Source organism: Vipera berus, assembly GCF_964194415.1.
Source record: "Vipera berus genome assembly, chromosome: 1".
NCBI lineage: Eukaryota > Metazoa > Chordata > Lepidosauria > Squamata > Viperidae > Vipera > Vipera berus.
In genome coordinates, this window is record NC_138202.1 from 272,643,427 (window position 1) to 272,656,861 (window position 13,435).

General features: G+C 39.9%; 1 protein-coding gene across 1 annotated transcript in view; it reads left to right on the forward strand.

Annotated features, from left to right (window-relative positions):
- Positions 1–12,882, forward strand: part of ADGB (androglobin) — a gene marked incomplete at its 5' end in the record, with an annotated part of 94,036 nt that extends 81,154 nt beyond the window's left edge. Inside the window, 6 exons of the mRNA XM_081314742.1 lie at positions 364–548; positions 2,075–2,230; positions 6,320–6,422; positions 9,201–9,309; positions 9,621–9,804; positions 12,445–12,882. Coding sequence (XP_081170868.1) covers positions 364–548; positions 2,075–2,230; positions 6,320–6,422; positions 9,201–9,309; positions 9,621–9,804; positions 12,445–12,636 — 929 coding nt within the window. The 3' untranslated portion in view covers positions 12,637–12,882. The remainder of the gene's footprint in view (positions 1–363; positions 549–2,074; positions 2,231–6,319; positions 6,423–9,200; positions 9,310–9,620; positions 9,805–12,444) is intronic.
- Positions 12,883–13,435: the final 553 nt, after the last annotated feature.

The following is a 13,435-nucleotide window of genomic DNA, read 5'->3' on the forward strand; positions in this document are numbered from 1 at the left end:
AAAAGATATATTGCGTAGAATAAACCAAACACAGCACACACACAAAAATGGTTGTGCTTAAAAGAATAAAAATGCTTTGTAATGGTATGTGGGAATGACTGTATTCCAACGTTATTTGTCTACCAGAAAGTTGCTTCTGCTTCAGCTGCCTCTCCCTGTGCCGGTCTACACATCTCCCCCGTCTGCTCTGGAAAATTGGGTGGAAAGGGACAGGAAGTCACACTGCATGAAAAGAACATTCACTTAATGTTGATTATACCTCTGTGTACGTTTGGTATATGGATCTGAAAAAAAAGATATTCAGGCACAAAAATTTCAGGTGATGAGTGCTTAATATTGTCATTTGAATAAAATTACATGCAGCTCGTCCCGTTGAGAGACACGAAGAGAATATATCTGTCTTAAGTCCAGACATCCACAGCAATTTGGAAAGTCAAAAGTCTGCAGGTTCTTCCAAAACCACTAGAAAAACCAAGGAAAAAACAACGGACAAAGCCGAAAAAGCACCTAAAGACAAACCAGTATCCGCTGCTAGACCAGAATCACAGGTAAGGATAAATGACTGTAAATTGTAAATGTCCAAAGTAACAGCCTAGACCAGGGGTCTTCAAACTTGGCCCTTTTATGACTTGTGGACTTCAACTCCCAGAATTCCTCAGCCAGCGTGCCTGATTGAGGAATTCTGGGAGTTGAAGTCCACAAGTCATAAAAGAACCAAGTTTGAAGACCCCTGGCCTAGACTTCTCAGGGTTTGCTTCTTGGCCTACTCCTGTCTTTCCCATATTACAGTTAAGAGCTTTTTTTTCTTCTTTGTTTTTTACCCCACCCATACCCGACCCCCAATATTAGTACACTGCCTAAAATTGACGTAGTTGAGCCCTGGTATCTTGCTACCTTGAGATATCTATCTTGAAATCCAGAATGGTATCTGGTTTGATAATATTATCATTACATTTTTAAGTTTGATATGACAATGACATTGTAATACTAACTACATTATTCTAGTCACAGTTGCCCATGCATGGGACTTGGAGGAAAGATATTACGGGAAGTCTTCATTTAACAACCATTCATTTAGCAACTGTTTGAAGTTATGACAGTGCTGGAAAAAAGTGACTTACGTTTGGTCTTGCACTTACCACCACCACCACCACCACGGTGTTCCCATTGTCAAGTGATCATCATTCTGATGCTTGACAGTTGTCATATATTTATGATAGTTGTAGCAGTCACGTGGCTACTATTTGCAAGCTTCCTAATCAGCTTCCAAAAAGCAAAGTCAGTGAGGAAACCAGCAGGAGGTCTCGAGTTATGATCACATGATGATTCGCTTAAGGACCACTGGTGTTCCTTTTAACAACTGTAACTGGGATTGCTCTTGTTAAGTATGACAGTCACATGATGTTTTGCTTAAATAAGTGCTTCATCTAGCAGTAGACCTGCCAGTCCTAATTAGGATTGTTAAGCGAGGACGATCTGTACCCATTTTCTTAAGTATATTCATGATCCATATAAAAAAACTGACAAATATGTTTTTAAAATTCAGATTGCATGTTTTAGATATATTAAACTGTGAGATGGGTGGCAAGTTGGTACTGATTCTCCGAGACGATACAGAAAGATTTTCAACCTTCACACGTTCCAGCAGTGCATTCGTCACCACTGTAACGTCAGTCCATCCATCTTGCTGCTGGTTAACTGCTGGCCACCAATCTTCTTCCCATTAAATTGCATCTAATATATGAATCCCTCCACGGAATTCGTTGCTTTAACATGCTTTGATGTCATGAATTTTTTTTGCTCATTGGCGTTAAGTCCTAGTCCACTGACTCAACTTCATCCTTTTTCTGTTATAAAACAATTTTGATTGCCACTATTAGTTAAGACGTGCATTTGTCAAATAAATAAATCAGTGCACAGCATTTGCCAATACACACTTCACTAGGGTCATGCCTATATTTGTCAATAAAATTTTATCACAATAATTCTCTGGGAGAGATTCTGAATGTGAAAGTCAGTAGGAAACGGAGCCACTTGCGCCTGTCTGCTTCTGCTCTGTGTACTTCTTTTCCAGCAGTCTGATCCCAACAAACCCTTCTGGATTTTGCGCCTCGTTGTTGAACAAAATGAGACGGATGCAGTTGATCTGAAGAAAGATACTGAGAGAGCCGATGAGATCAAGGCTATGAAGCAAGCTTGGGAGGCTGCAGAACCAGGAAGAGCCATCAAGGTGACAGAGTCATGCTTTCTTTCCACATGTAACATGAAAACTTTATTTTTTATTTTTTTATTTAATTCCATTTATATCCCGCCCTTCTCCGAAGACTCAGGGCGGCTTACAAGCTTAGCAGTAGCCTTCATTCTATGTATATGCCTGCTTATTAGGGCTTTCACACACACCCCAAGCGGCATTATTACAAAGTCAGCTTATTGCCCCCAACAATCTGGGTCCTCATTTTACCTACCTCGGAAGGATGGAAGGCTGAGTCAACCTTGAGCCTGGTGGGACTCGAACCTGCACTAATTGCTGAGACACAGCAATTCCTATCTGGGGGGGGGGAGAAAAAACAATTCCAAATACTGATTTATCAGCGCCAAATGCAGGAAATGCTTAGAAGACTTAGGAGTAGAGAAATAATGAACGTACCCTCTTTTTTCTGTCTGTGAGTTCTATTGGCCCTGATTGCTGGAATAAAATCTAAATTTCAAATCAAGAAACTCCTGAATTCCACTATAGACTTTTGCGTTAGGAAGATGTGATGATGCCTATATTTGTATGCAACTTGGAGACCGTTGTTCTTACCTTATACTGAAATAGGTAGTCTTCAACTTACGACCACAATTCAGCCCAAAATTTATGGTGCTAAGTCTTTCTTGCCAGAGTTGTTAAGTGAATCATTGCAGATGTTAAGTTAGTAACGTTGTTAAGTGAATCTGGCTTCCCCATGGACCTTGCTTGTCAGAAGGTCACAAAAGCTGATCACATGACCCCGGGACACTGCAACTGTCATAAATATTAAGCTGTTGACAAGCATCCAAATTTTGATCACACTTACAACAAATGAACTGTTGGAAGTCAAAGACTACCTGTACATCAACGTAAAATTAGAAACCTGAGAATTAAATCTTAAGAACATTTAAATCTGAAATAAAACTTGCTCATTTTAACAAGACATGTACCTGAATTAATTGCATGTTGTTGTTTTTTTAATGTGCTCACAGTGATCTGATCATCTGGTGGTTCCATAGACACATCTATACAGTTTTCTTGGCAACAAGATAGAAGTTGCTTGCCTTTTGCTTCTTTTGGCTTTGTGCATGGGACTGAAATATTAATTTCCCCCTATTTTATTTTATTGCTGAACCGGGAATTTCATTTCATCCCAAAAATAATAAAATGCAAAATATTTTGCCATAAATTGCAAAACATTTTAAACTCAGTATTCACTTTAAGGATCCCATTGAATTCACTGAGGAATGTCTGAGTTAATAGACATTAGATTGTGCTGTACAAAAAATAAATTTGCCACTTAAAAGTTTATATTCATGTCACGATCTGATGTGGTTCTTTACTAATTTAGATTTACAATTCTTACTCCAGGACTATGTTTAGCCTATTAACTATATCATTTTTTTACCTTCATCACTATTAGGCTGTATTCCATGGTTTACTTTAAACTCACTTTAATGTGAAATATTAATTGAATTGTTATTAGTAAGTCTGCTTCCAGCTGAAATATCTCATAGTGACTATTAGACTTGTCAGTGTTTGGCATCAATATGAAAGTGATTTGTCCCTGCCGTCTTCCAGGAATTTTTTTATATATATTTCCCAGAAAAGTCTATTAGGATTTTCTAGTGATCTTCCAGTTGAATAGATCTGACTCTGCTTAATTGTTTCAAGATCAGTTGAGATCATCTAGTTCTACCACCTGCTAGGATGCTATTTTCACTAGCAATGTGTATTAAATCTACAAAACAAAATGTCCTTTGTAAAATCTGATCATTTCCATGCATTCAGTGAAAGTAGAACATTCTGCAGATGGATTTTAGCTACACTCCAAAAAAGCTCTTCTTAAGAGAACATTCTACACCATGGGTGTCAAACTCGCAATGTCACATGACATGTTGCGACATATCGTGACTTTTTCCCCATTGCCGGAGCTGGAGTGGGCACAGTTTCGGCATGACGTATCCGGCCCATGGGCCGGCAGTTTGACACCCCTGTTCTACACCAAGCATCAACCTTATTACAAATGCAATATAATACTTCAGTTACAAACAAGATCTTCTTATAGTTTTCTGCTGAGAGTTACTTACCTGTTCTCATTTCCAGTTGCTTTAAAAACTGCTTTATTGCGTGCGTTAGTTTAATATACCCAAAGTTGTTTTTATTACTCAACTGCTAGCAGTTAAACAACTCTTGAGTTGCATAATCTAAAGGCAAAAATATTGATATTTTTGTTTCTGCTGCTGTCATTTCAAATACAGCAGCTGAATGTTGTGACATGAATCATTCATCCATGTGTTTGCTTTCATTCTGTGACTCATATTTTCAGTTGCAAAGCAAATAATAATTAAACTACTCAGCCTAAAACCTAAGCTGTGTTATGTCTGGCCACATGCTACTAATGTAAACCAAATCCTAATAGATTAATATCTTGAAAACTGCTACAGTTGCATATACAGTGCATTCAGAAAGTATTCACGCCCCCTGAATACACTGTATGCAGGCCAATATCAATAAAGGGGAATATTTCTAGCTCAGGCTTGAAATGAGAGGTCCTTGGCGTTCTCTGAGCTTGGTTATTTTCTTGCAGATGTTTTATTGCCCAAACTAGATAACATCAGTACTGATGATGTTACCTAGTTTGGGCAATGAAACATCTGCAAGAAAACAACCAAGCTCAGAGAGCAACCAAGGACCCCCTCATAGGCCAATATAGTTAAAGGAGCATTATAAGGCACTTGCTGTGCTCTGGAACCAGAGTCTGCGAGGCTAGATAGTCAGTTTCTAATTAGGAAAACAACCATGGCAAAGGAGAACTAGATGCCTTATGTTTCATAAGAAAGCCTGTTTCATCCTTTCCTGCCAGATAGAAATCTCAGCATATGTGTTGGCTTGAGACCAAGGATTACATAATTGTTGGCAAGATCACTAGCAAGAGAAGATCAGCTCAACTTGGACTAGATATGATGTCAGTTTATGGCTCACATATCTATTTACAAAGCCATAGTTTTCTTGTCACGGATGAGTCTTTGTTGTTTTCATTCTACATCGGTGCTACAGTTTTTTACATTGTACAACTTCAGCTACGCCAGTTGTGATTTCGTATCCTCCTTGGTTTTGATACTCCCAATTAATAGTTAGTTAAAATTCAAAGTAACAAGCAAGTACAGAGGAGGAGCAAGAAACTGAAAATCCTGTAAAATATAGGCAGCCTCGTCTGTCCCTGAAATATAAGCAGTCAACGATTTACCAAATACATTAGCGCTCTCCCAATGTAACCTGTGCAGCTGGAACCAGTGTTTGATTTCCCCTCCCCTGCAAATTACATGATGCTGGAAAACTAGATCTACTCAATGTCTCCATACAATGTCCACGCAGTAATTTTCTGACTAGTGTATAGTAACTGCACATAGTTGACCAGTTGTGTTGGCATCCCCAGGTCTTAAAGGACTTGCCACAACTTGCCATGATCCCAATCAAAGGCTTTCTTGTAGCCAATAAATAAATCAGTTGTAGATGCTGCACATCCTATGCTAGGGCACAGAATTTAAAACACTGCATCAAACTGCCCATTTGCAAAGCATTCCTTATTCCTTATTGCTTAAGTCTGTTTTACGTGGGAAAGGAAGGCATATTCCTGTCAATTCAAATAGTCACCAACCGCAGCTCTACTGTGTTGTGTTTTATATTTCGTAGCTATATGCAACACCAGTTCAAAAGGCAATCGTTCAATTAATTCCTTTTTATATGCCAATGGACTGACTATTGGAATCATGCAGAGGCCTTTGACGGTATTGTATCAAATCATATTTGGAGGAAGAAGAAAAAAACTATTTAAAAAATTTATAAAGTTCTTATTAGACTCATATTAACATTGCCTATTTTATATCCAAGTAGATTGTAGATGCTCTCAAAGCAAGGATATCCTGATACTTGCATAGGTGTTTTAGGCCTAATAAAATGAAATTGTTGTTCAGTGCATATGCTGTAAATATTAAAAAGTTTCTGTGTCGAAATGGTTTGATAGGTACTGTAACAGAACACGCAGGTTTGTTCTAATTTTCGGCAACGAATCTCTTTGTTTCCCAGGCTTCTCAAGAACGCCTACATTATATTAATGAGTGTATAAGAAAAAGCCTGATGGAAACTGAGGCTGAGAGTGACAGGCCATCTGCGGGTTCAAGGGAAGCAGGTATGCATGGGCAATGCAAGCGTGATATTAAGCATTCCTGAAAGAAAAGCCTTGTCATGAAGACTTCACAATCATAGAAAGGAGAATATTGCGTGTCATTCAACCGCAGAATAGAAAGACAAGAAACAATGGATGGAAACTAACCAGGGAGGGAAGCGACTTAGAACGAAGGAGAAAAATTCCTAATGGTGAGAGCAATCGACCCATGGGATAGCTTGTCTTCCGAAGACACGGATGCTTCATCACTCAGTGGCGTAGTGTGGGGGGTGCAGGGGGGGCCGGTCGCACCAGGCGCAACATCTGGGGAGGGCGCGCTCGCACTCACAGCTCTCTGCCCCTGCCTGGCTCACTCACTCTCTCTCACTGCAGTGCTGGCTGTGCGAATCCGATCCGAGCCGCTGGGTCGCTGCCCACTGTGGAGGGGGGGGGTGCTAGGTGTGCGATGCGGTGCAGAGAGAGAGCGAGGGACTATCTGGGGGAGGGACAGTGCAGCGGCCGGGTGCTTGCCCCGGGTGCTGACAACCCACGCTAGGCCACTGTCATCACTGGGGTTTTCCAAAAAAAAGAAACTGGACAACCGTTTGTCTGAAATGGGATAGGGTCTCCTGCTTGAGCAGGGCTTTGGACTAGAAGATCTCCAAGGTCCCTTCCAACTCTGTTATTCTGTGTTCTATGTTCCAGAAGGGCAGTGAGGAAATAGATATTTGCGCCTGTTACTATGGGCAAAATTAAAGTTGAGCTGGTTCGGGGGTTTTTTTTCCTGCCAGTTACCGGCAGAGGAGAAAAAAAAAAAGCAACCACGTGTGCAACGTAGAAACAAATGGGAAAATGTTTTTAGATACTAAGCTCTGCAGGCTCACAGCAGTATTAAGGCTTCACATAGGGTACATTAACTCCTGTTCCATAATGTGTCACTCTGTACACCTTCCTGCCATCTACGCTTTCTGGGTTGCCTTGGGACTTGACATACTGTCTGAAGTATCAATAGAAGAGAATGTCTGTGGCATAGGGTTTTTTAAAAAAAAAATTAATTTTTAATTTTTAATTCCATTTATATCCCGCCCTTCTCCAAGACTCAGGGCGGCTTACAAGCTTAGCAGTAGCTTTCATTCTATGTATATGCCTGCTTATTAGGGCTTTCACACACACACACACCCAAGCGGCATTATTACAAAGTCAGCTTAATTGCCCCCAACAACCTGGGTCCTCATTTTACCTACCTCGGAAGGATGGAAGGCTGAGTCAACCTTGAGCCTGGTGGGATGCGAACCTGCACTAATTGCAGGCAGCTGGTGTTACTTAAGGAGGCATTAGCCCACTGCTCCACCAAGGCTGAGGAGGCCTTGGTGCTCTCTGAACTTAGTTGGTTGCTTGCAGATGTTTCGTTATTCGCGAGGTAATATCGCAGTTCAAGTGAATGTGGGGTTTGCTGCCAGTTTTGGTAGCGGTATAGTTTCTTCCTTGGTGGTACCTTGGTTACAGTATTGTTTTCTGCCTGATTGTTTGTTTGGTGTGTTGGCTGCGGGAGAGAACGTGTTCTAGTCTTTTTGTTTCCTTTCTTAACTTTTTATTGCCTCTTTTAAATGGTTCATAAATGAAGTTATCTCTATTTGTCTATGGATGGCTGATCTGTCTGAATGCCAAGGTTCCAGGAATTCCCTAGCATTTTTTTTTAAAGAAATTTGGCTTGTTCTAAGAAGCTAATAGTTTCCCAGTTAAAACTGTGGTTGAATCTTCCCACGTATTGTGAAATTAAGAATTTTTTCATTGTATCTTCTATCAGCTAACTGGTGCTCCGCTAGTCTTCTGCCTGTCTATTCTACATTGTGGCTGTTACAGTTCTTGCACTGTATATTGTACATGGTCTCTGTTTTTATTTCTTTAGCTACTGGGATTTTTGTTTGCTTAAAATGTTGTAAAGGGCAAGCGCTGGTTTGGGTACTACAGTGATGCCAGCTGGTTGTAATGGTTGTTTGGTTGTTTCTGAGCTGTTTTTGAAGTCTGGGAGTGTGAAGCTTTTCCTAGGTTGTACTGATTGTGTGCCTTTGTTATCAGACATCGTTTGATAAAGTTGTGTGGATACCATTACATTAAAATACGTTGTATATTGGTCTGTTTGCTCTTTCTAGTGTTCTGAGGTGCTGCTGTATGTTTGTGATTCAACAGTTCACAGAGGAAAAAGCTTAGGTCACTTTCTCTCTGATCTCATGTGTATAATACAGAGTGGGCCTGCAAACACAGATGCACTGCCAATCATATAACAGAAATCTGTCAGTTTTGATAATGAGAATAATCTAGTCAGAAATAGGGAAGAGATCTCAAAGTTAATCAAGGAGTTCATCACAATCAGAGCAAATTCGATTTAGTACGGCACTGTGCAATTATACTCACTGCTGCATACTTCTATTTCTAGATCAAAATTGTCATATAACTATATCAACATACTGGCTATTAAGGCAGGAGCCCAGCCAGTCCCTGCTCAGTTGCCTGTGGGTCTGCATAGCATAGCAGACCACTTTGCCTCTGAAGACGTGAGCCATAATTACTGGCAAAGTGTCAGGAAATCAGACCACAGTCACTAATCCCTAAAGACAAGACTGCCCGATAGATACCAGCCATGAAAGCTTACACCACTATAATGCCAATGTAATTTGCTGGTAACGTTTTGATGAAGTTTGAAGAGTTCTTCCTGTGAAGTACTGGTGGTTTTAAATAGTCTGTATTAGAAAACAGAATGTTCATCTCTGCAAGCTAACTCAGTTGTTACTGTCTTGACAGAAAATGTTTCTCCTATTTCTGAAGTCATGGTATTTCCTCCAGTCACTGAAGCAGGTTTAGCCATTCAGCGGAAGGAATGGGCTCCTATGGACATCGCTCCCTATATTAGGTAAATGGCGCTGTATTTTTATATAGTAAGACCAAAGCACTGTATTTGCATTTGTATTTGTTAAATTTTTACGCTGCCCATTTCCCCTACAAGGTGACTCTGGGTGGCTACTCTGTCAATAATTTAACTTCTAACTGTTAGTTATTTTAAGTATTTAACTTGGCCTCTGTTGGCACCTTTCACTGAGTTTATAACTGAAGCGTTTCCTGTTCATGTGGAATACAATGTACCTAGATCTTGAGGCTGGACAAAAATTAAGATGCCTTCTGAAGACAATATCTGTAGTTATACTCTCTCTGTTTTACCTTCAGAAAAACACAGGTTGTGCCTATCGTGAAGAATGAGTTCATTATCCAACAGCAAGAAATGCGTAAAACAGAGGAAATAAATATTTTTAGACATTTTCGAGAAATGGTTCTGGAACATAGGCAGCAAGAACGCACGGCAAGGAATCAGTTGAAGCAAAATGTACTGGAAATGTATGAAGATTTACAAGTATGTTTGCTTATTCCTGACTACTTCTTTATTGTATCAATTCTTACTCTTGTGTCTTTGTTAGGGATTCTGATCATCAGATATTTTACTCCACGAATTTCCAAATGTACTTTTAAATTAACTCCTATTATCTTTTCAGTTTTGACATGCTGGCTTGGGAGACAAATTAGAATGTGCTGTGTCTGAAAAAGCAGCTGTTGGACTCACATTTAAACTAATATTTAGTATAAAATATTGTCTATTAAACACCTGTTAATCCAGTATAATAACATTTACTGAGATAATAGGTAAAAATACAAAACTACATGACCCAATGAATTGATAAATTCATCTTGTCTGCTAATGAAGTTATTCAGTACTGCTTATGGGAATTGCATTTTATTATGCCCTAACTTTAAATGAAAACAAATTATTTGCTTTTTTTAATGAACAAACAAAACTTCAACACAAAATAAAGAATTTAAGATTAAAATAAACACAACAGTAAACATAAAAGCAACCAATCCTTTTTATGGGTAGCAAGCATTTGGTGATGAATATCGTTGTAATTAGAGTTCCTGATACTTTCCGAATAATCTGGAAGACAGGCATTGGATCTTGCATTGAGCACAGCACCTCTCTGATCCCATTTAAGCAGCTCAGCTGTTTCTAGGCTTTTCCCCAAGAGTTTAAAGAGAGTGCAGCAGCTTTTGATTCTAATATAATCATAATCAAACTTTATTGCATACAGCTCTCACAGGGTCAGCACCTCCGATATACACTCCTTGTTCGTGGCCAGCTCAAGTTTCAGATCATCCATTTTAGTCTCTAGGGAGCAAACGATGGCAAACAGGACAGATGGAAATGGAGCTTCATGTGGATTAGCCCTCAAATTAGCTGGTATTCCTTATGGATCAGTCTAATGAACATCAGGCAGATGCTGTCCTTGCATGAGGTCTGAAGCGCTTCTTTCAAATAATTTCAAAGCATAGACCTCTTGACTGATTAGCAAATACCATTTAAAGAAAACTAAAGAATATTTTTCGATTGCGGAAGGAAGTGACAGAAGATATAGAGCAGGCTCTGAGGAATACATTGTTATACTACTGACATATTTGCTAAATAATTGTAACTTTCAAAGAAATGAAATACAATCATTTAAGGGCTACAGGTAGTCCTCTATTACCAACCACAATCAGGACTGGCAATTCTGTCACTAAGTGACATGGTCATAGAGTGATATGTCATGGGACTGCATCAAGTTTATGACATCGGTTTCATGGGTTATTAATGAAACCACCGCAGGTGGTTAAGCGCAGTATCTCATGACCGTGACTTGCCACTTGGAGCTGGCTCCCCCATTGACTGGTGGTTGGAAGTGGCCGTGAAGATCACAAAGGGGGATCCTGAGATCGCAAGACAGTGCAACTGTTGTAAACGCATGCCCATTGCGGAGCACTGATCACATGACCACGGGGACATTGCAACAGCCACAACTTCAAAGATTGGTCACTAGCCTACTTTTTCAGGCCTCATCGTAATTTCAAACAATCAGTGAACAAGGCAATGCATAAGTGAGGACTGTCTATGTGTGATTTTTTTAAAAAAAAATGTGTACAGAAAATGTAGAAAAGGAAAATATTTTTTTAAAAGAATTTGATTGGATTTCATAGGATTAGAGGGAAAAAATAGGGTCGGGATTGGGATTGGGGTTGGTATTAGGACAGGGTTGGGGTCAACATTGGGGTTATCCCCCAGTAACATTTTCGATATTTCTTGTTGTTGTTAGCTGCGAAGTCGTGTCCGACCCATCGCGACCCTATGGACAATGTTCCTCCAGGCCTTCCTGTCCTTTACCATCTTCTGGAGTCCATTTAAGCTCACGCCTACTGCTTCAGGGACTCCATCCAGCCACCTCATTCTCTGTCGTCCCCTTCTTCTCTTGCCCTCAACCTTTCCCAACATTAGGCTCTTCTCCAGTGAGTCCTTCCTCCTCATTAGGTGGCCAAAGTATTTGAATTTTAGCTTCAGGATCTGGCCTTCTAAAGAGCAGTCAGGGTTGATCTCCTCTAGGACTGACCGGTTTGATCGCCTTGCAGTCCAAGGAACTCGCAGGAGTCTTCTCCAGCACCACAGTTCAAAGGCCTCAATTCTTTGGCGCTCAGCCTTTCTTATGGTCCAACTTTCACTGCCATACATTGCAACTGGGAAGACCATAGCCTTGACTATACGCACTTTTGTTGACAGGGTGATGTCTCTGCTTTTTAGTGTGCTGTCTAGATTTGTCATGGCTTTCCTCCTGAGCAGCAAGCGTCTTTTAATTTCTTGGCTACAAGAAATTAGCAAACAGAATATTGTCTGGGTACATATATTTAACTAACAATAATTAATATAGTAATAGATAACAGTAAGTATGATTAGTTATCATAGACAGTATTAATTCATTCAATGTATAGACAGTTGGCTGAAAAAAGAGGTAAAGGAAAAGACATAAGTAATTTTAGAATACATGAACCCCATCTGGTGCCACTATTATCAGAGGTTTCTGTATATGTGCATATGTGGGGAGAGAAGGGAGAGAGAGAGAGAGAGAAATGCACGCGTAGATACATAGATACATACTGATATTGCATGGACTGTGTATATTTTACCTTTGGACAGGCATCCTTAGATGAGGCACGAAGCAGGATCTTTGGAATCCGAGAAGCATACAGAGCCAAACTGTTGGAGGCCGAACGTTTAAGACTAGAAGCATTAGCAGCTGAAGAAGCCGCCCTTCGAGCCGAGCAAGAGAAGAAAAGCCCAGATGTGCAGAAAAAAAAGGGAGGGAAAACTGGAGGGAAGAAGAAATAATAGTATTTTCTACGATATGTTGTGAAGTTCACCGAGGAGAAAAGAACATCCTTTTTGCTGTGTTGTAGTTTAGGCCCGTCGAAGAGAGTTTTCAAAATGCTGTTTTGAAAGTATTGTTTTGCTCTCTATTTGCTACTGCATCAAGCCTTTTTTAAGTGATCTCGCCGATATACAGTAAAAACGAAATAGTTTTACAGTGACTTTTGCATTATGTTTGTATCTTAACTGCAATAAAGTTTTCTAATATAATTATTTGGACAAGCCTTCCGCTCTTTTTAGCCCATTCCTAGGCTAAAGGTACTAAAATGGCACAGATCAGGGGTGATATTTGGAGGGGAGAAGAAAAACAGTTCTATTATCTCATTGCCCGGCATAGGAAAAGCACATGATTGCAGTATTCATTTTGCTGTTCATTAGAACAGAATGAAGCTCATAAACAAGCTATACAGGTTAACGTAACAATGGGAAATACTAAATGTCAAAAATCACTACAAGAGTTTTCAGACTAACCTCTTTTAAAAATTGTGCTTTTAAAAAAAATGCATTTGGTTAGCACGATAATTGGGACCAAAAATTCTGTCCCTAAGCTATGTGGCCATAAAGCATAATGTCACAAGACCTCATTGGTTGTTGATAGCAATCCCAGCAATCTCTGTTGCTGTCATTAAACAATGACCTGCTGGCAATTTCCTCCCAGCTTCCAACAACCAAAGACAGTGAGGAATCCGAGAAGAAATTCCAAATCCCAGGCAGCTCACAAGCAGGTTGGCAGACAGATAAAAATGGCTGCCTGTTTGAC